At 31.9% G+C, this 21065-nt stretch overlaps 1 protein-coding gene across 7 annotated transcripts; it reads left to right on the forward strand.

The window, feature by feature from the left end:
- The first annotated feature begins 4654 nt into the window (after positions 1–4654).
- LOC115963311 lies at positions 4655–20548 on the forward strand. Of its 7 annotated transcripts, none has more exons than XR_004085792.1 (4): positions 4655–4869; positions 5314–5345; positions 6047–6089; positions 6292–6415. XR_004085792.1 is itself a non-coding variant. In XM_031082266.1 (4 exons), the coding sequence occupies exons 3-4, from the start codon at positions 10987–10989 to the stop codon at positions 20297–20299; spliced, it is 399 nt and encodes a 132-aa protein (XP_030938126.1). In that variant the 5' UTR covers positions 4655–4869; positions 5314–5345; positions 10940–10986; the 3' UTR covers positions 20300–20548. The 7 variants fall into 7 exon arrangements, 6 of the variants coding, with proteins under 6 accessions (XP_030938126.1, XP_030938127.1, XP_030938129.1 ...); XM_031082266.1 differs by lacking the exons at positions 6047–6089; positions 6292–6415 and adding exons at positions 10940–11008; positions 19923–20548; XM_031082267.1 differs by lacking the exons at positions 5314–5345; positions 6047–6089; positions 6292–6415 and adding exons at positions 10940–11008; positions 19923–20548 and having other exon boundaries at positions 4655–4882.
- The last annotated feature ends 517 nt before the right edge of the window (positions 20549–21065 follow it).

Below are 21065 nucleotides of genomic sequence, written 5' to 3' on the forward strand. Positions count from 1 at the left end.
CAGCTTATAATTCTACTTCTATCCTCCTAAATTGTGAGTCTTCTATTTCATTTTGGAATATTCTAAAATGTAATTATCTTTGAAAAATCAATAAATAGTGATAGGGATAAATCCCAAAGCAGATGGATCCAATTAATGGAGGCAGTCATAAGCGACGGAGTTATCAAAAGAGACGGCCTAGATACTCTACCAACCAAAGAACTAGTAGACGGGCTCATGACCTGGACAGAGAGGCAAGGCGACGGATGGACTCCTTAAAGTAGACGGATCCAAAGGAGACGGTTTGTTAAAGCCACGTGGTGCCTACGTGGCATGAGTGGTCTCCAAAAATCCTAGTATGGAAATATCTTGCATTATACGCCCAACCATAATCAGAGGAATCCCTACAAGGAAATGATCTCATAAAATACAAATATTAATGAGAATCTTTTATACAAGGAAATACTTTCTCTGCCAAGAAGTCAGCTCTACACTAATATAAAAATCCCTCAAAGCTCTCATAAATTAAGGTACGCATGATTCCCCAGGTTTGGTACTCTAGAATTGTAGAAATTCTTTCTCTAACTTAACCTTCAGAGGGTATTTGGTTGATACCACACTCTTCTCTGTGTTTCTGTTTCGCAGGTTCCATAAAGAGCACGTGAGGATCGTTCGACTCACTGACGATTTTTTACACCATCAAGTAGAATTTCTAATTTACACTTTACTTCATTTAAAAAGTCAATACTATTATTTCACTAAAGTTTAAATTAATATGAGCAGTTTTGGTAACATGAATATTTTTAACTAAAAAATAACATATTAAATGATGCTCTTTAAAATGTTGAATTTTCTAAATAGATCAACAAATTGGGACGAAGGTAGTATATATTACAGAAGGGTGGATTAATGATTATACATCAATACTTGTGCTTAACCTTTATAAGTATGATACTCCCACTGGAACTCAAAAGGTGGATTCATTAGTTTAAGACATGATGTAGATTTTTTAAATTTTATATTTAATCCACTACAATTTATAGGATTTTTGGGATATCTTATGGACATAGAGTAGAATAATCTAGCCAAATGTTAGGACATCACTTCATTATATTAAAAAATTCATAAGTACAATAAGAACATATAATCTCCATAATTATTATTCTTTATAATCAAATCAAGACATTAATAGATTTATTTTTTATATAGACAATATTTGATTTCAACTCGCTTATTTGATAATAGAAAACTTTATTAGTTACTCAAAAAAAATTTATTAGTATTTTTTTTTTCTTTTCTTTTTTTGAGAACCAATAAACCGTATTAGTCAAGTTAGTTAAGTGAACTAAAAGAACACAATTAAGTTTGCAATTTTTTATTTTTTATTTTTTTGAGAATCAATTAAGTTTACAAATTAAGTAGCTAGTTAGCTAGAGCCATATAGAACCAACATAATGACTCCATCAAGGGCAAATACTAATGATAAAAGCCTGAAAAGCTCTCATAAAAAATAAAAAGCCTGAAAAGCATATTCATCCTTTTTTTTTTAAGAAGAAAAGGCATATTCATCCTAATTATGCACGTGTTCTCAATTCGACCATATTGTTTATCATCTCCAACTATGTGCTTCTTTCATTGTTATTAATTTTCCTTGAATAGATCATAATAAACCTAATAAATTTAAATATATATCATGTTATGGATATAAATTTTAAATTCCATCAGTCTTGCACAAAGTTTCTATACTAGGAGACAATAATCTCAGTACATGACTACAGTAGGAAACTGGAATGAAACCAATCTTACGTCAAAATAATAATAGAAAATTTCGAATGTACTATTAAATTCCGCGATATTCGAATATAATGACCCATATCATGGCCTCCATGAATTGTGTTGTTTATTTATAGACCAAAAACAAAATAGTTGGAGAACCACTTGAGTGCATGCAGTAGAAAGAACAGTCCTTAGAACTTCGTAGTTTTAGGGCCAAGATTTAATCTTAATTAAGAATGGTAATGAGTCAAGATGATCAAACAACGATAACAATTTTTTTCTATTTTTTTGATAATACGATAGAGGTTAAAGGATTTAAACTCTGAATGACTTTATTAAAAGTACTAAAAAGTATTAATTGTTTGTAAAAAATAATTGAGGGTTTTTACATAGGTCAGCCATTAATGTAAGTAATAATTTCATTCTTGAAATTTTAATTTGAACAATTAACCCATACATTTTAGCTTTGTAACAAATTAAACATTATCCTATGGTATTTTCCATCAAAGACTAACGCATTATTTAATTATGTAGGGGTAAAATTCCCAAAGTCAACAATGGGTCTTGGGCCCCACACGGAGCTCAACCATGACCCAAAGGGAAAAAGGGGACCAAAAGACTTCTGGCTCAATCCTGTTGAGCCCAGTTTATTTTAAAAGACATCCGAGGAAGAATGTCTCCTCGGACACACAAATATGGGCCCAATGTGCGCCCCCTCCACAGTGAAGAACCATCCCAGACAAACGTGGGTAGTAGGATGAGCCTCACACAGCAGGAAAGAGGAAAATGTAAGACGTCCAGGGAGAAGCCACAACTGCCGCATTAAATGCAAGGAAGCTACTTTTTCAGCCGCATTAATGTGGAGAAGACAGGCGAACAGTGTTACATTGGCCAGTGCAATCCACAGAAAGATAAGGTGGATGTCCGATGGGACAAGCACTCAAGTAAAGGTCCAGATGGTTAACAAGTGTAAGGTCCTTATCAATTTAAGGAGACTATATAAGAGAAGGAAATCCCCATGAATAGGGGATCGGAGGATTGGGAGAAAAAGAGAGAGAGGTAAAAAGAATTCTGTAGTCTTTAACCAGAGCAAGAAGTGCACTTATACTTCTCCTCGGACCGGTATTCTGTAAACTTAAATGGAATATTCTCACGTTCAGACTGTTGCATGTCATACAACTAACTAACGTTTCACTTCGTCCAGCCCTAGTTCTGTAACCCGCTCTCTATAAATTCATTGTCTAGGGACTTTTGGGCCAGAACTACTTACTTATTGGGTCTGGGCCCCAAAAACCGCCCCTACAAATTACATTCTGTAAATTGAAATACACAATAAATTTGAATATAATGGTTAAATGATTAAATTTATCTTCCTAACAATTCAAACTTTGGAGATAAATTATAATCTAATCTAATATATATATATATATATATATAAAAGCGAAACCTTTGGAGCTTCCACAATTTTCCACGTCATCACTATATTCTTTTTATTTTTATTTTAGATTCTTTTTATTTTTGGTTTTATATCTTATCAAGTACTACAATAGTTTAGTTTAAATAAAACTCTATTAGATATATGTTTCAAAAGTTTGAAAATTCTATTTCAACTAAAATTCTATAACAAAAATTTTCACAAATATAAACTTCTGCCAAGGTCGAAACTCTTCATACTCACTCAAATTTTCACAAAGATAAAACACACATATCAAATTGAAGCCATAGTAGGAAGCAAACCCTGCACCTATGATTGTTTATGATTATTTTTGTTCATTGTTTGTAGTTTAAACCCATTAAAACTTATTGCTTGATGGTATTTCATGGTTTTTTTTTTCCCTTTACTTTTTCTTTCAAGGTTGCTAGGAACACAACCTAATATGTGATTTTTTTTCATTGGTTAAAGTTTAGACCCATTAAAATTTAAAACTTATTACTTTATAGGTTCATGTACTTTTTTCTTCTTCTTATTTTTCTCTTTTGAATAGTCATATATTTTTGGCATTTTGGAAGTTTTCACATCTGAATTTTTGTGTTAATTTTTGCAATATTTGAACATGTTTAGCAGGTTTCAACAACTATACCATGTATTATTCTTTTAAAGGTAATCAATTTTTCTTTTATATTTCTCTATTATAAAATCATATATATATATATATATATAGTTTTGTTTCAATAATTTATAGGATGTAAATCTTATGATTCCTTAATATTTTTTGGTCTTTTGGAAGTTTTAACATCTGACTTTTTGAGTTATATTTTTGTAATATCTAAAACTATCTGGAAAATTTCAATGATTATAACCATGAATTATTATTTTGAGTGTAACAAATTTTTCTCTTATATTTCTCTGTTGTGTAGTCACACACACATATATATTTTTAAAATTTTTAAGCTCTTAATCTTTTGATTCTTTTCAATAGTTATAGGTTTATAGTCATGAACTATTCTTTAATATTTTTCGTAAGTCATTGCACGTTCAAACAATGACTTCTTTATCAAATTGTAACACAAATTGAAGTTATACAAGAGCAATTCATGCAATAATGTAATTTCTTAATCAATTTAAAATTTTATAAAATCATTTTAGTTTACCACATAAATAGGTAGGTTCCCGTGCATAACACGGGTTAACGACTAGTCTAATATAATACTATATATAAAAACAGGAGCATTTTCCTACAATTAAGACTATGTTGTCACATAAGAAAAAAGACTTACCTAATTTTCAACCACGAATAAGTTTTTTTTTTTTTTGATAACCAATCACGAAAAAGTTAAAAAGCGATAAGTTATGGGTCTATACGGTAATGTTATTCTAAAAATATATTTGTATTTTTTAAAAATACGTATAAGGATAAAAAAGTGTCGAATATTAAACACATGTAAACGTAAACGGGCCCATATGGTTTGGTAAAGCTACATCACCGATGAGGACACGGAGAAAGAAACAGAGAAAGAGAGAGGCGATGAAATAGAGAGGGAGGATGAGGCGTGGGACAATGAGAAAGAAACAGAGAAAGAGGCAGAAACGGTAAACACTGCATCGATTGGGCATAATAAGAAATCAAAGAGTTTCAAAATACGATTTTGCAGACCCAAAACCTTGGCAGAACGGTAAACAGAGAAGGCACGATTTTACATTCGATTTTGATTAATAAGGCTATTAAATTAGATTTGGTTTATGGTTGGGGTATTTGTGTTGTTCGTTTGGTTTTCATTAATTTTTCAATCAAGGTATAGAAAGCAGAGAGTATTTTTAGTCTCTTCGATTTCTTTACACTCCGCGTGTATCAAGCACAAATTTACGTTTTTGTTTTTAACTCTCTCTTGGATTCAGTTGTAGATTTCATTTGTCATTGATTGATTTTAATTCCTATATGTGTAATAAAAATCATTGGAATTTCTGTTCTTAATTTTAATTTCTTGGGTTTTCTTTTGTTGATTATTGTTTTTTGGTTAGAATTTTTTTCTCTCTGTTTGGTAGATTTTTGTTAGATTTTTAGAAAGCAGAGAGCAAATGTTATTGCTTTATAATCAATCTTCTGGTCTCTTTTGCAGGTAGTTTTGTGCTGCTCTTATTCATTTAAGGGGTAATCTAATAACCGATCTCTATCTTAAGCACATATATGGTTTAAATCAAATGTTATTTATTTATTTATTTAATTTTTTTTTTGGGATATGATTTTGTGAATTCTTATCTGGGTTCAGTGGCTACCACTTAGAAACTTGATTTTAGTGTATAGTTTCTCTGTAGGCATTGATTTGTGTGCCTTTAAATTTTGGATATAATTTCGAAATTCATTAGGAATTTTAAATCCCAATTCTTATTTGATTCCATTTGGGATTTATAGGTTTTAATTTGAGCCAAGATGGAATCACAATGGACATTGAGATTGTGTATTTGAAATTTTAGGGGGAAATTAAGCTATGGGTTTGAATTTTAGAGTTTGGTCTCAGGTTCTGTCCAAACAAAAAAGATTTATACCAGACAACAACAGTGGCTGCCACTGCTGCATAAGATTGGTTTAACTATCAATCTAGGCTTGCATCAGCATAACACAACCATTTGGACAAAATAATATTCTATCCTGAATAATTTGTGCATCATGAATTGTATTCTCTCAATTGCAGAGGATGAAGAAGCCTTTGATTTAATATGTTGTATTGCTTGCTTCTGAAATGATGGATGGTCTTTGACTTGCTATGCATGTTGCCTATGTGGAGTTTTATTTACAATCTCTCTCTCTGTTTTATTTACAAAAAAATTTATAAAAATTGTTTGTTGTTGCAGAGTAAACCAGCAAAACATGAAAAGGTTTTCGAATTGGTTTTAGGTGAGTCAATAATTTTGTTTTGCTGAAAAAATTTGATTATAGTTCTTTTTTGGCTTTTTTTTTTTTTTTTTTTTCAATTAATCATATGTCTTCCTCACGTATTGTATACTATTTTGTATTAACAATATGAAAACAACACAGTTATATAGAAGCCTCAACACTAAAAAATAAAAAAATAAAAAATGCATTTAATCCTATGCAGCACTTAAATCAAATGAAACCATGTTGAGTTCAAGCGTAAAAGCAGGGTTGTCAATGTAATAGTGTATGAAAATTGGGAAATGTCTCGATTTCATTGGATGAAAGTTAAGTTCAAAACTAACCTATCTGACTAGCTGGTTTTTTTTTTTTTTTTTTGGGCTTACCAAGTAATATTTCTACAATCATTTGATGATTTTATGGCTATTTAATAAAATTATCTTATATGTTCTTTTGTTTTGTTTAATTGAGGATTACATGGTTTGGTAGATTGGAGTCTCATATATTCCCCAAATTTCAGGTGCTTTTTTAGATAGTATGTTACTCTACTATATTCTCTGTTTGGTTAATGGGAAATTGTGAAAAAAGAAAAGGAGAAGATTGGGCTTTTGGGGTTTTTAAGGTTATTCGTGAGTCAATCATTTATGCAATTTACACTTCATTTGGCTAGATTTAGTCCGTCCTCAAATTTCAGGTACCTTTTTTTCTTTCTCCTTGGTTGGCTGGAAGTTCAAGAAGGTAAAAGAATAGAATATCTCTAATATTGTTAATGTTAATGTCGAATTTGGCATAATTGATGTTATTTTGGGTTAGCATTAGGCGCTATCATTTTCCCAGCCAGTAGGCACAAAATTAACAATATAGATCCTTAGATAGCTCATGTTGCAATCTTTTCAATATAAGTTGTTTTAGTCTTACCAATCTACCAATCTGAGATTTTGAATTGATTTGTTTCAATTGCATTGGCATAGTCATGATATGTTTTTAACATGTGAGCTTTGCTTCAAATGATTGTATGAGAATAAAAGGAATAAAAGGAATTATTCGTTGAAGAAGAAGCAAATGAAGAAGAATAATACACTTGCAATAATGGTTTTGTAAAATGAATATATATAATGAAACATTCATATACATGTTAAAAAAACAAATTTGTTAAACATTGTGCTCTTTTAAAGTACTCTCTACCATAATTACAATATATGTTAGATAGTACACTTTCAAAGTTTCTTATTGAAGTTTATTTTCTACCATATTTAGAAGCAAAGAAATGTTACCAATGATCAAAGCAAGGTTAAAATAAAGGAAGACATTATGAAATTGATTAGGTGGGAAATCTAGAATAAAATTTAATTTAATGGTAAATTCTAATTCTATTGAACTATCTTAGCAAAAAGAAAAACACTATTGATCTAGATAGTTTGCAGTCTACCGGGAATCTCTAATGTTATTTTAAGAGTGGAACAAATTCAATTTTCAAGAGAATAAGTGGGGTGTATTTTGTTGTCATGTCGTTTAGGTCCTCTAAGGGACTATTTTTATTTATAGTTGTAGTTTTGAAAGTGTATCTCAAAATGTCAAGTTGTGTTTCTTTGTACAATTTTATTTTATTTTTTCTTTGGCGTCTAGATTTGCTGTCATCTCTAGCTATTTCTATAGTTTGAATGATAACTTAATATGATGTAAAACAACTCTTTCAAATATTCAACAAAATAAGAAAAATAAACCTAATATTTCTTTAAATCTCATTTTCAATAGTTTTCAGTCTGTTCAATTTAGCATTTTGTTAATTTGTTAAAAGTGGACAAAAATATAATCATATGTATTTTATTAAGTAGAAGTACAAATAGAATTCAAATTAAACCCAAATTATTTTTTTTTTTGATAAGTAAGAAGAAATATTATTGATAAAAGAATAGCGAGAGAAACACAAAGAGTTCACGGTAGTGAACAAAGGAAAAGAATAAACAAAAAGGCAGAAGCAACCCCTTATCTATTCTAATAGATGAAAGAAAATCCAAAAGGATAGAACTGTCCGAATAACCCCAACATCGAGACCAATCAAAGGGGGTCCGCTGGCAAAACTCTAATAACTGAACCACAGTTTTTCCCTTATCCTCAAAAGACCGCCTATTTCGTTCCGTCCAAATAGTCTACATTAAACAACTTGGAACCAAATCCCAAATATTCGAGCTATGCTTCCCAAGCCAATGATACCAGTAAAATAATAAGTCCACAACTGAACCTGGCATGACCTATTCAATCCCAAACAACCGAATCATATACATCCATAAAGAATGAGCTATCAGACAGAAAAGTAACAGGTGATCCACAGATTCCGCATTGTTATAGCACAAACAACAACGATTCGCGAAAGGGCGACCACGAAGCATAAGGTTATCCAAAGTTAGAATCTGACAATAGGCTGCTGTCCACATAAAAAAAGCCACCCTTTTAGGAACCTTAACTTTCCAAATTCCCTTCCAAGGGAAAGTGGAAGGAGCTGCATTTCGAATCTTATGATAAAAGGACCGAGTATCAAACTTCCCACTGCCATTAAGATCCCAACAAAGTCTGTCACACCCTCCACCCCTTGGAATTCGGGTTTGGATGAAATGAAGAAAGGAGTAGGAAGCCGCCAACTCCCAATCATTGAATTCCCTATGAAACCTTAAACTCCACACTCTGTCATTATCACCCACTGGAGGGCTTAACACCTCTGAAATGCAAGCCTCCTTATTAGCTGAACACAAAAATAACTGAGGATACAAGATTTTGAGAGGAACATCCCTAATCCACTCATCATGCCAAAAAAGAATACGAGAACCGTCCCCCACCACAAAAGAGAAATGCTTAGCGAAAGTTTCCCACCCTTCACTAATACTCCGCCATAACCCACAACCATGAGCCCTACTACAAGCTCTAGTGCACCAACCCCTTTTTCCTTCCCCAAATTATCTTTAAGTGTAGTCTAAAACAATATCATAAAAATTGTTTAATAACCCAAGCTTAACATTAATAACATCACTACAATTGACCATTCTCTTGCATAAGTACTGGTCAAATTAACCATCTCCAACATACAATTTCTTAGGGTCTATAACATCCTCTGAAAGTCTCTCTGTCACATTCTAGAGTTGGTCATGATAAATCCCTATTAGCCATTACTTTTAGTTGTAGAGAAATTATGATTTATTAACATCGAACTCATTTGACTAGGGCAAATAAAATTCGAATTGACAATGGTTTTTTCTTTTCATTTTTCCCTCATTAGGCGCATCTACTAGGTCTATTTAGTTGCCCATGAATTGGAATCATTCATATTTTGTATAATACTACGTTCACAAATCCGACATCTTAGATTATACTTTAGAATTTGAAGTTGTCATTGTAGTGGATAGAATGACTCATTTGTGGAAATTTTCTGAAATGTCACCCCTTTAATTTTTACATTGAAGTATGTTGTCTGAGTGCTTTGTTGTAAAGTTAGTAGTACAATTAGCATTTTTTTTTTGTACGCTTCTGTGCTTTGATTGGAAAGTTGTGCTAATGAAGTTCCTTATCAGTTTATATTGTACTTGGTCTGTGTTTGTTAATATATTTTGCTAACAAAGTTTAAAATTTTTTTCACATCGTTTATAGTCATATTTGATTTTCTTTATTTGTGAAAAGTGTTTGAATTAAAAGATTCTAGCATGTGTTGGGTAGAATTCTTGATAAATGTAATGTTTAATGAAAATTACTTAAAGGTTCTTGCATTGATGTTCAATATTATGAAAAACATATTGGATCATCATCCTCAACCCGTCCATATTGATTGCTTTTCAATTCATTATGATTATTCTTTTTATTTTTATTATTTCATGTTGAAATAAATAGTACCTTTAATAATTGTTTTATCTCCTCAGTATAAGCAGTCCATGGATTTATGCAAAGTACACTTACTAATATATTTATATATATAAAAGTCAATCTTTCTTCCCATTGTTTCAGATGGGTAGTATAGGGAACAATGTGCATACTAATCGTAAGTAAGTCTCCATTGACAGGAGAAAATATATATTGATTCTTTTAATTTCCTTCTAAATGAATTATTTTTTAGGAATGAATTCTCTTATTTTGCATATAATATTTTCAAATGGAAATTAGGAGTTGTACATTGGAGATTTGTTTTGCCTTTGTGTATAAAGACCTTGGGAATTTCTAAATATTTCCGTCAAAGCTATTTTGGTTTTCATCGTATCTTTATTTACTTTTGCTTGAATAGTAGTTTTTAAAGTTTGCAAGGGAGGGAGTGTTTATAACTTATTTTGTATGAATTTAGTAATAAAATTATCTCTAAAACTAATTAAATCGTTAAATTGTTATCCCTAAAGTTTATTATGAGTTTCTTCCTTTATATTTTTTTGGGAAAAATGTATTCTCTTGATATTTTTCCTCCTTCAACTCTTATATTCTAACTTTGTTGTGCTCATGTAGAATATGAGTATAATCTGCCCTTCTAGATTTTTTTGTTCATCTAGATATTTTTTGCAATAATAGATACAATTGTTTAGTTTCCATAGATCTAAATGTTGTTGAATTGTGCTAAAAAAAAAAAGAGAGTAATTGTTGAACTGTTGAATTACCTTTTAAATGAGAAAAATGTTTTACTTTGGTCTGAAATTATTATTTTCATGGCCTTAAGTTTTGGTAACATTAGGGATTTTCACCCTTGATTTTAATAACCAGATTTCAACATGGATGCTTTAGAATGTATAGTAATTATAATTTTTTTGTAAGTGGCATTATGGGATTTTTTGGGTTAATTACTGCATTTTAAAATAACAAATAAACAGATTGTTAACTAACGTATGTTATACACTTTGCAACAGATTTTTAGACGTTATCAACCTCCTTACACCGGACATTTTTGCAAGAAATGTGCTGGAACAAATTGATAGGTTAGGATAGTCTGATTTCCCTTCTACTTGTCTCATACTTCGTATTAGATTTTGTCCATTTAGTGTATTTGTCTTTCAATTGGCTCTGATTTGCATGTTTTAATGTCTTGACAATGTTGTTGGGTGATCATTTAATAATTTTTGTCTTCTAATTCTGCTGTATTGGCTATTGTTTATTTTAGTTCATTATGCATAAACTTGGATGATGGGTGAATTAGAAATTGAATTCATAGATTGATGGTGTTGGAGACGTAGTGGATTTTGACAATTCCCACTTTTTTACTTTAAAGCATATGTGTCCAATTACAAAATGATGTGGGAATTTTTTGGTCCTTGATTTTGAGCTCCACTGGGCTTTTATTTTATTTTATTTTTATGAGTGCCTCTTCTTGCATATATGGCAGTAGGGAATGATTTTGTAATGAGTCTCCTATCATTTGTCCTCTAGATCATACAAACATGTATATTCATGTCCCCATGTTGATTCTCTAAAATCATGTTTTAGAAGTGATACAAATTCTGTTTTCATGTTTTTTAAAAAGGTGATAATTGGATATATTTGCAATTAAAGGAATAAAGTAAACATACTGCAATGATGCAGCAAGTGAATTTCACCAATTAGAGACTCAGGTAGAAAAGTGACATTCTAAAATATTGCAGAAATCATTCTCAACTTATGCCCTTATTGGTATAGTTTTTTTTACTCAAATCTATAGCCCTGCCTCTAAAAGGTTTCTATTCTTCCTACTAAAATTGATTGATTTTTTTAAAACTATTAATATACATCACAACTGAAAGCAAAATACAACTATTGCGTTTATGCTTTGATTGCATCACACAGCAGAAATTCAATAAACAAAACATAAAGCAAAAACCCTAGAAAATACAAGTTGACCTCTCAAATTAGTTGGATTGAACTACGGGTGTCTACGAAGCAAATACCTACTCTTTTTACTTGGTAACACTATATGAATATTATATTGTTTGTGGCCAAAATGAGACCTTGATATCTAATATTTTTTGGATACTATTGATGAAATTTGTGAATGCTCAGAAAGTAAGATGACTTTAGAACCCAAATGGATCTCCATAGACTTATGGGGGATAAACTTGGTAATAGATGTGTTTTCTCATATAAATTGTGTATTCATCTATTTACGTTTTGTATACAAGTGAATATTATGATGAGGAGGTTGCTGGTAGGGCTTATGATCTTGCTACCTTAAATAGACAATCTATATCAGTAGTTAAATGAATAACATATTCAGTTTTATACAAGGTTGAGATTTCTCACAATTATATACAAAAAATTGTAATATTCAATTTGATTTTTATACATGGTTGAGATTTCTCATAGTTAAACTGGCCTTCATTTGGGTTCTATTCAATAGTTTATTGCTTTAATACAATCGGTAGGCTTCACCCATGGTTTGTTACATTTTCATATTTTTACATTATAAACACTGTCTGCATTTTCCTTTGGTGTAGTAGGTACTGTCATAAAAAAAAAATAGTGAAATTGATAATTTGGTATAAATTAGTGGCACTACATATTTGGAATCACTCTTAATAGTGAGAATGTGATTTTTTTTTTTTTTTGGCTAAGTTAATTCTGTGAGACTATTTACTGTTGTAGTTGATGTAATTCATAGGTTATTACTATAGGATTTGAATTTAATGATATTTTAAGTATTAATTATTGTTAGTTGAAGACACTGGTACTTGCTTCTAGCAAAAACAAAGACAACTATTATCTCTCTTGGACCACCCTGAATTTATTTTGTTTATCTTTTGGAACTTTGGAACATGCTTTAAATAATTAACTCTCTATTTTCTTTTTCTTTTTTGTGAAACAAAATAATTAACTCTTGGAGTCAAAAGAAAGAAAGAAAAAATCACTTTCTTTCATTTGCTTGAGTGCATATGTGATGAAGGAAAACAATTTTTTTTGGGTCTATTTCAAATTTTGTTGAATGAGCAAGAAATTTCAAGATTAGATTTCATAGTCTCTATGTAAGATGCCTTGAATTTAGGTTTCTTTCTTGCAATTTTTTAAAAAAATATTTTTTTGTATTATCTAATTATGAAAATTTTAAATTTTCACCTATAGTTTGTCTATTGTCATAAATAAAAGTATCCTGCACATTGTGTGGGTTATAAGCTAGTTATCATAGTAACAAAGCATAGTTTCACTTATTATGGCTAAATGATAAAATTAATCATTTTCTAATAACATAAGTTTTTAGTTTTTGGTAAGTTAAATGTAACAATTAAAAATTTATGAACTAAATTGTGGATAAGACCAAATCACTAAGATTAAAATTGTAATTTATCCTAAACAATTATAAAATGTATCCTAATATCAACTAATTATTATTGCACATATAAGACAGTCTTTTGATTATCTTTGATATTTGACAAGTACATATGAAGGAAACATATATCCAACACAGAGGATTATTTAAAGGAAATATATATCCAATAAAACGATATTAAATTTAGTAATTGTATTTTACTATGATCTCTTGATATTTAACAGGTAAAAATTAAGTAACGTATGTAATCAAATAGGGGAATTGAAGAACTATTAGGGTTACTAAAAAAGAATTGGTTAGTGTAATATTAACCAAAAATTACACCATAAAGCACTTATTAGTGGAAGCCCTCCTCCATCTGACTCTCCCTTCAAACCAAGGGACAAAACTTGACGCAATGTTAATTATTCCTTATTTGTTTTAAGGAAACAAAGTAATATGAAAAAATAGAATAATCATAAATTATTCCTTAGTGCACTAAGACAGTAATCTAGCTAGAGAATGATTCTCCCTTTTACAGTAACCTTTATCTTTTAATTATTCTGATCAAGTTTTGTTTTTTGAATGTTATAGGAACATATTGATTCTAAAATGCAACGCTACCTTTAAAAAAAAAGATTTCCTGTTTCAAATGTAAGAATTTCAGTGTAAGGGAACCTTTATGGAGTTTCCTTTTTCCTTTTTTTATTGGCATGACCTCATTTAACCATTGTATTAAAAAAAAAAAAAAAAAAATTTGAACCCAAAATGCTTATTCATCATCTTAACTCTTAAGGAACCTTAACCTGCCCATCTCTCTTAGGGTACAAATCAACCTTTCCACACACATATATGTCCTAGTTTATAACTTCTCTTTCTTTTCTTTTCTTTTCTTTCTTTTTTTTTTTTTTTTGGCTGAATGACGAAGTTTAAAGAATTATCATCATTTCCAACGGGAAAGCAATAATATTGTCAGCTAGTTTATAAATGAATGTCACCCTTAAAACCCACCAACACACAAAAAAACCTGAAAATAATTTATAGCTGTGTTAAGTTCATGCATTTCAAAATTCGCCCCCAAGACTCGAACCCCGCAAAGAAAGTGCCTTTTGTGGGGCTCTTTTGCTGTTGATGGGCCCTATTGAAGTTTTCAAGATTATTTCCATCTCTGAAATATAGAGCAAGTGAATCAGTGATGTCAAAGTTTTTAAAAAACTGTTACCAATTCCAATGGAAAATACCATATATTGATGTCAACTAGGCTTACGAATGTCACCAATAAACCCCACTGAAAAACACATGCACCGAAAGAAAAATACTGTAAAACATTTGTAGCTGTCTTCACTCTTCAGTGAAGTCCTTGCATGTCAATCTTGTTTTTAGTTAGCCCTGAAAATATCAAAGAGAATCAATGGATTAAAATGGTATTTATTAGGCACTCTTTTGCTAAATGATTTAAAAAGATGTTAGTCTCTCTATAGGAAAACATCCCCTTCGCTCCTACACAACTTGGGAAGAGATGAAATAATTGTAAGCATGCATGTAAAGCTTGTTTCTAGCTAGCCCTGAAAATATCAAGAGAAATAATGGATAGATTAAAATGGTATTATACGGCTCACTTTTGCTAAATGATTTAAAAAGGATGTTAGGCTCTCTATAGGAAACATCCCCTTCACTCGTACACACAATTCGGGAAGACATGAAATAATTGTGAGCATGTGAGTAGGAAGTGGCTATGAGATTCCAAAACTAGGAGTACACAGAAAACTAATACATAGACAGAAATAACAGAACCTAGCATATGAAGCACGTGGTTGGTCAACAAAGAAAAGGTATTTCTTGTCTGGACAGCAAAGACAGTGTACATCTTTCTTCATGATGTTGAGCCTCTAATTCACAACTTGATTGTTCTTTTTTATGCCAAATCAAAAATGACTAGCTCAATCCCCATCAAGTGCGATTACACATCAAAAAGCTTATTAAGGGACTCCATGGGAGAGGGAAGTCTTAAAACTTGTCTCGTGCTCTACAAGAGAGTTTGTTATTTTAATATAGGCACCACCTTGTATATATCTTCTTCTCTTATTTTTTTTTTTAAGAATGACAGAATGAAATACTTTTTATGAAGGGGATGTTTCTTTTGCATAATACTGCTTGTTTTTGTAACTAAAAACGTGGGTTTAACTCATGTTTTATATTTAAAACAAAACACACTGAGTGGAATAGAAGAGTATATTTATTTTTATGAAATGAGAAACATTACGATTGCAGCTACTAACATACCACACATGAAAAGGAAAAGGGTAATGTCACGGATACAATACTTTCATAACATTTTCTACAACAGTTAACAAGTTTTTTATACTAATTCCCATATAGTCTTATCATTGATATTATTATTTTTTCTTTCTTTGGAGTGGTATTCTAAGGTTCCTCTAGTGGAATTGGCTAAGGTTTGTATGCCAGTGCAAAAGGGTGGTTTAGGGATTTGACTGCTGAGAAGATTTAATCCTGCTTTGTTAGGCAAATGGTTGTGGAGGCATGGAATGGAGAGAGATGCCCTTTGGAGGAAGGTCATTGAGGCTAAATATGGGGATGAAGGGGTGGTTGGTGTACCAAACCGGTGTTAGGGACCTATGGTGTTAGTGTGTGGAAATCCATTAGAAGTGGCTGGCTGGACTTTTCTAAATGTCTTTGGTTTGATGTGTCTGATGGTACTCAGATAAAGTTTTGGGAGGATGTATGGTGTAAGGATTATTCCCTTAAGGAAGCATTTCCAAAATTGTATAGTATTAGTTGAGCAAGAGAGTTTTTTGTGTCAGAAGTGATGCGTTTCTCCAATGGGAGGCTTCATTGGGACATTCGGTTCCATCGTCACCACAAGATTGGGAGTCAAAATCATTTGATCGTTTTTGGGTTGTGCTTTATTCCATGAATGTGCGGGGTGTTGGTGATGACAAATTTTGCTGGAAGCCAGCAATGAGGAGAGGTTTTGAGGTTCGAGGCTTCTATCACTCTTTATCTCCTTCTTCTGTCATTGATTTTCCTTGGAAAATGGTGTGGCAATCCAAGGTTCCTCCTAGAGTAGTGTTCTTTTCTTAGACTGTTGCCTTAGGTAAGATCTTAACTACGGATAATTTTTGGAAGAGGCAGATTGCAATGTTAGAGTGGTGCTTTATGTGTAAACAGTGTGGAGAATCGGTGGATCATCTTCTTCTTCATTTTCCTATAGAATATGAGTTGTGGTCTATGTGTTTGTTATACATTGGGTGATGCCGTATAAAGTTAGTGAGGTATTAGCTTCTTGGCAGGGGAAGTTTGGTGGACATCAAAATATAGGTTTATGGAGGTTTGTGCCGCATTGTTTGTTTTGGTGCTTATGGCAGGAGCGGAATGCTAGATGCTTTGAGAATTGTGAACGGTCTATTCTTGACATTTAGTTTTTCTTTCCATACTCTCCTTGAGTGGAGTCTAGTTTTGCCTTCCTATTCTTGTCTTTCTCTCCCCGATCTTATAGATTGTTGTAATCTGAGTTTTTGATTTGTGCCATTGTAGTACACTTCCAGTGTACTTGCTTGGTTTTTTAAATAAAATTTCTTACGTTACTTGTCGAAAAAAATTGATATTATTTTTTTATCTACCAATAATAACTTGTTACTTTAACAATTGGAAATTTGTTGTGCTTCCAAACCTATCAAAAAGAAAATACTAGGGCTTTATTTAAGAGAAAATACATGGACACAAAAAATTCTACACCCGGTTGATCGATATGACAGATTATTAGTGGTAAGTAAAAAAATAATGTCAATGGTAAGTTCAGATAAAAACCAATAAAAACTTGTCAATTCAATTGTTGTGAAATTTTTTATGTCTTTAGTATTAAATTTTGGTTAATGGGGCCATTAGACATTAGTTAAGAAAGAGTTAGCAAAAAGGAAAAAAGTTAATTAAAATGTGAACTTTTAATTGAGAATGGTGCAATTGTCCATAAAAAGTAGCTCGAATGTATTTGGTTTTTCATCTTTAAGGAATTCCCTCAAATCAAATTGTAAGACAGATAATAAGTTTTTAGTAGCTGTAAGCCTAACATCACTTCACACGGATATAACTAACTCCAAAAAAAATTGTTAATAACTACAAGCTATAGATGTATGTAATAAGTTCGTAGTGCTTACCCATTTAGAGTATAATACTATAATCTAATCTCTCTTCTAGTCATTGTCATAGAATTAATATGAGAATTTTATTGGAACATTAGATAACATATGAGCAAAAGTCATTCATTCATATGGCATATTTACCTCGTCACCATATAACTATTCTTGGATGAAGTAAGCTGCACCATGATACATTTTCCATGGAAGCTTCAAGAGCTTAATAAGCTCCTAGTTAGAACTCCACTGGAAACCTCCAAAACCACTTGGTTGACACATCATAAAGGACTTAGGTGGGACCAATGGCATATCTTTGCGTACTAAGAATTGGAGAGATTATGACTTAATTTAGCTACTGTATAGTTTTGTTAGATAGAAGGAAACTAAGTGAGGTTCCATGGGCTACAATTCGGACTTAACAAATAGACAAAAAGCCGAAAGTTACATGATGCTTCACACATGCAACTTGACTGATCCACTCAAGTTGAAACTTGGCCATTCCCTACACACTATAAATGGACTCTCGCCCACACCTTGTAAACTTTTACCATTGTCAATAGAGAGTTATTAGATAGCAGCTAAGCATTCTCTTGAATTCTTCGGCTATTGAGAGATAGAGAGAGTCTCAAAGGTCTTTAGGCTTGTAGTTAAGGAGGATTTTTAGATTGTGTTTGAAAAATGTCCCCTCACCAAACTTTGACTTCAGCTTTTGGGCTTCTAGGTACGTAGTCACAAACTGTAATTGTATGTATATGTTAGAACATTTAAATGTATTTGCTTGAAAACATTATCTTGGATATTCTAACATCATATACTTTACCCAGGCTATCAACGTGAATCAAAGCAAGTTAAATGAATGGGTCAATTATGTATTGGTCTGCTTAACTCATGACAACTTGAAAATGACATAGTGGAAAAATGCTCATACACCCCCTAAACTTTCAACCACTGGCCAAAAAACCCCCTCAACTTTTATAATGGCCAATTTACTCCTTAAACTATTCAGATTTTCCAAATTAATACATCTGTTAGTTTGGTGTTAAAAAACTAACGTTTAAATCACGTGAGAAGCACGCAAAAATTACAAAGGTGAATCAGCCTAGTTGGGAGGGAAAGAAAAAGCCAGGTTCAGAGAGAGGAAGATGATAGACTGTGGAACCAGAATCTTGAACCGCCGTGACAGCCTTCTCTCCGGTGCCGCAGTTTTTGTCCTGCAATTGTCTTGCCACTGGTACACTTTTTTTTTTTTTCCTACTCTCTGTTTTTCTAATCTCAATCTCCATGTGCGAATTTTTGCAATTTTTTTTGTTTGGTTTAATTTTCGGTCTTACCCTTTACACTTTACACTTATCCAAGTGTTTCAAGATCTGTGGTGGATTGCAGAGAGTTGGCTGTGGTGAAATTTTCATTTGTTTAAAACTGGTTTTGAGTATGTGATACAACTGTTTGATAAAATGCCTAACAGAGATATGACCAGTGTTCTAATGGGTTTTCATTGTTTGGTTGGATTTTAGATGGGTTTGCAATTACTTGAAAATAATGTCCATGGCCGGGTTTATGTGTGCTTGATTGTTTCATAGAAACTAATTGAAATTACAAATTGCATAAGAAAATTGTTTCATATAAACTAATTGAAATTACAAATTTGAATGTGGCATTACTATTCTCATTGGATTCACTTGTGTAGGCATCGCCCAGGAGTAGGATTTAGCCCGGCTTTTCTGTTGTTTCTTAACATCATTATTCTCTGTAATTTTTTGGTTTGGTTTAAATCTTGGGTTGGTTTAATTCTTGTTTGTTCGATTTTCTGAGTATGCCATAGAGCTATTGCTTTTGAGTATGCCATAGAGCTATTTGATTAAATGCTTGGGAGAGATATGACTTACTGTGTTAGATGAAATACTTTTACAATGAGCTAATTTTAATTGAAATTGATTATTAGAGGCTTGTTGTGGGGCACTGAGTGGAATATATTTTGATTAAAGCTCTATTAGGTGGATGATAAATGCGTAGAATTACCACACCCAACTAGAGCACCAGTTGCTGCTCGTACTTGAGAATTAGTTCAATATGCTTTGCTCTGTTTCTTTGAGGCTTTTGATATCAACTGCTGCCCACCTTTTTTGCACGTTAGCTATGAACCTTTTTTTCTTTTTTAATGATTGTGGCTTACACCTTATCTTATAGCTACTGAATGCATATTCAATGTTCACCTAATCAGGTAGTGACTAGTGACAATTTTTGTCATACTAACATTCCTATTTGTTGATGTTCTTTGTCCGCTTTCATGTGACATTTATATATCTCACTGCTGTATTCATGTGTGCTTTGGTGAGCTTAATTGACTTGTCCTTTTATTGCATTCAAGTATTTTTTTTTTTCTCCCACTATTCTCTATATTGCTTCTTTTTTTTTTCCTTTCTCTCCCGCTCTTATATTAATGTTCTTGTTAATTTTGTGTTGTAGTCATGGATGAATGTCCACTGTCACTCCCTGGAAATTCACATTCTATGCCAAATGCTCAAGCTCCTCAATCCCAATACGATTCTATTGAGGCTGATGGCCAATTTGAAATTGTTAATGTTCCAATTGAATTGGAGGATGACGAGGATGATGAAGATTACAATTTAAGTGATTTTTTTGAATCTGATGATGATATAAATGAAGATTTTGGTATGGAGGATGATGGAATAAATAGAGCAATTGGGGGCAAGCAGCTTGAGGGAGTTTGGAATGGTAAAGAAGGCTCAGACCATAGGGACAGTGATGAGTCGAGGAGTGTAGAAGGGTCATTTGATGATGAAGGGAATTCGAGGCCTAGGTTCCTTGAGTTACTGGCATGAAAAATAAAAAGCTAATAAAGGATCTCAAATTTGCATCACATGTAGTCTTCAAGGAGTCACTCATTTGATATTTAAATTCATGGCAAATTGAAATCCTTTTAATAATACTAATGGAGCTAATATACTTTTGTTTTTCAATATTGCTGGGAAAGTGTAATTATTGATTCATTGAGTACTATTTTTTGGCAAACAATGTACCATTTGTAAGCACTCATTGATATTTCAATTCATGGCAGATTAAGACATTCATTTTTTGGTGTTTAGGTTATGGTATTAGTACATTACAAATTTGCATTACTCTGATGACAAGATTTATTTATTATTTATTTTTTTAATAAAGAAATTGAAGTGGCTTAAAGTTATTGTATAAAGTTCAATTCAAACAAAGACTTCGTTATCCCTCATTCCAATGCAAAAACAAAAGGTGCATCTAAGAATAATCTCATTTAAGTCAAAAATTAAGCCAAATTGAGAACTACTTTGTCATAGTTACAACAATATCTTGTTAATCACTAAATGCTATCAAAAAACTTAATCAAATTGGGTACAAAGGTGTGGAAGCAGAATACTAGTTCCATTCTTATTATGTCACAAACCATTTTTTCAGTACTCATACATAAATAGTCACTTCAAGTGGCATCCAACATTAACACTCGGACTTAAACAAAATCCTCTTATACTTTGCAATTTTGTTCTTTTTGCTACCACTAGGCTTTGGCCTTTCCCTTGTCCTTCTTGCTTCCACTAGCACTGTTCTTCTCTACAC

Source organism: Quercus lobata, chromosome 10 (genome assembly GCF_001633185.2).
Source record: "Quercus lobata isolate SW786 chromosome 10, ValleyOak3.0 Primary Assembly, whole genome shotgun sequence".
Classification (NCBI taxonomy): domain Eukaryota; kingdom Viridiplantae; phylum Streptophyta; class Magnoliopsida; order Fagales; family Fagaceae; genus Quercus; species Quercus lobata.

Excerpts from the sequence above, each read along its gene's own strand:
- LOC115963311 (XM_031082267.1), top strand. The coding sequence starts at position 10,987 with ATGTGCTGGAACAAATTGATAG. Across the intron at positions 11,009-19,922 it reads GTGCTGGAACAAATTGATAG|TCATGGATGAATGTCCACTG; the intron begins GTTAGGATAGTC and ends TTTGTGTTGTAG.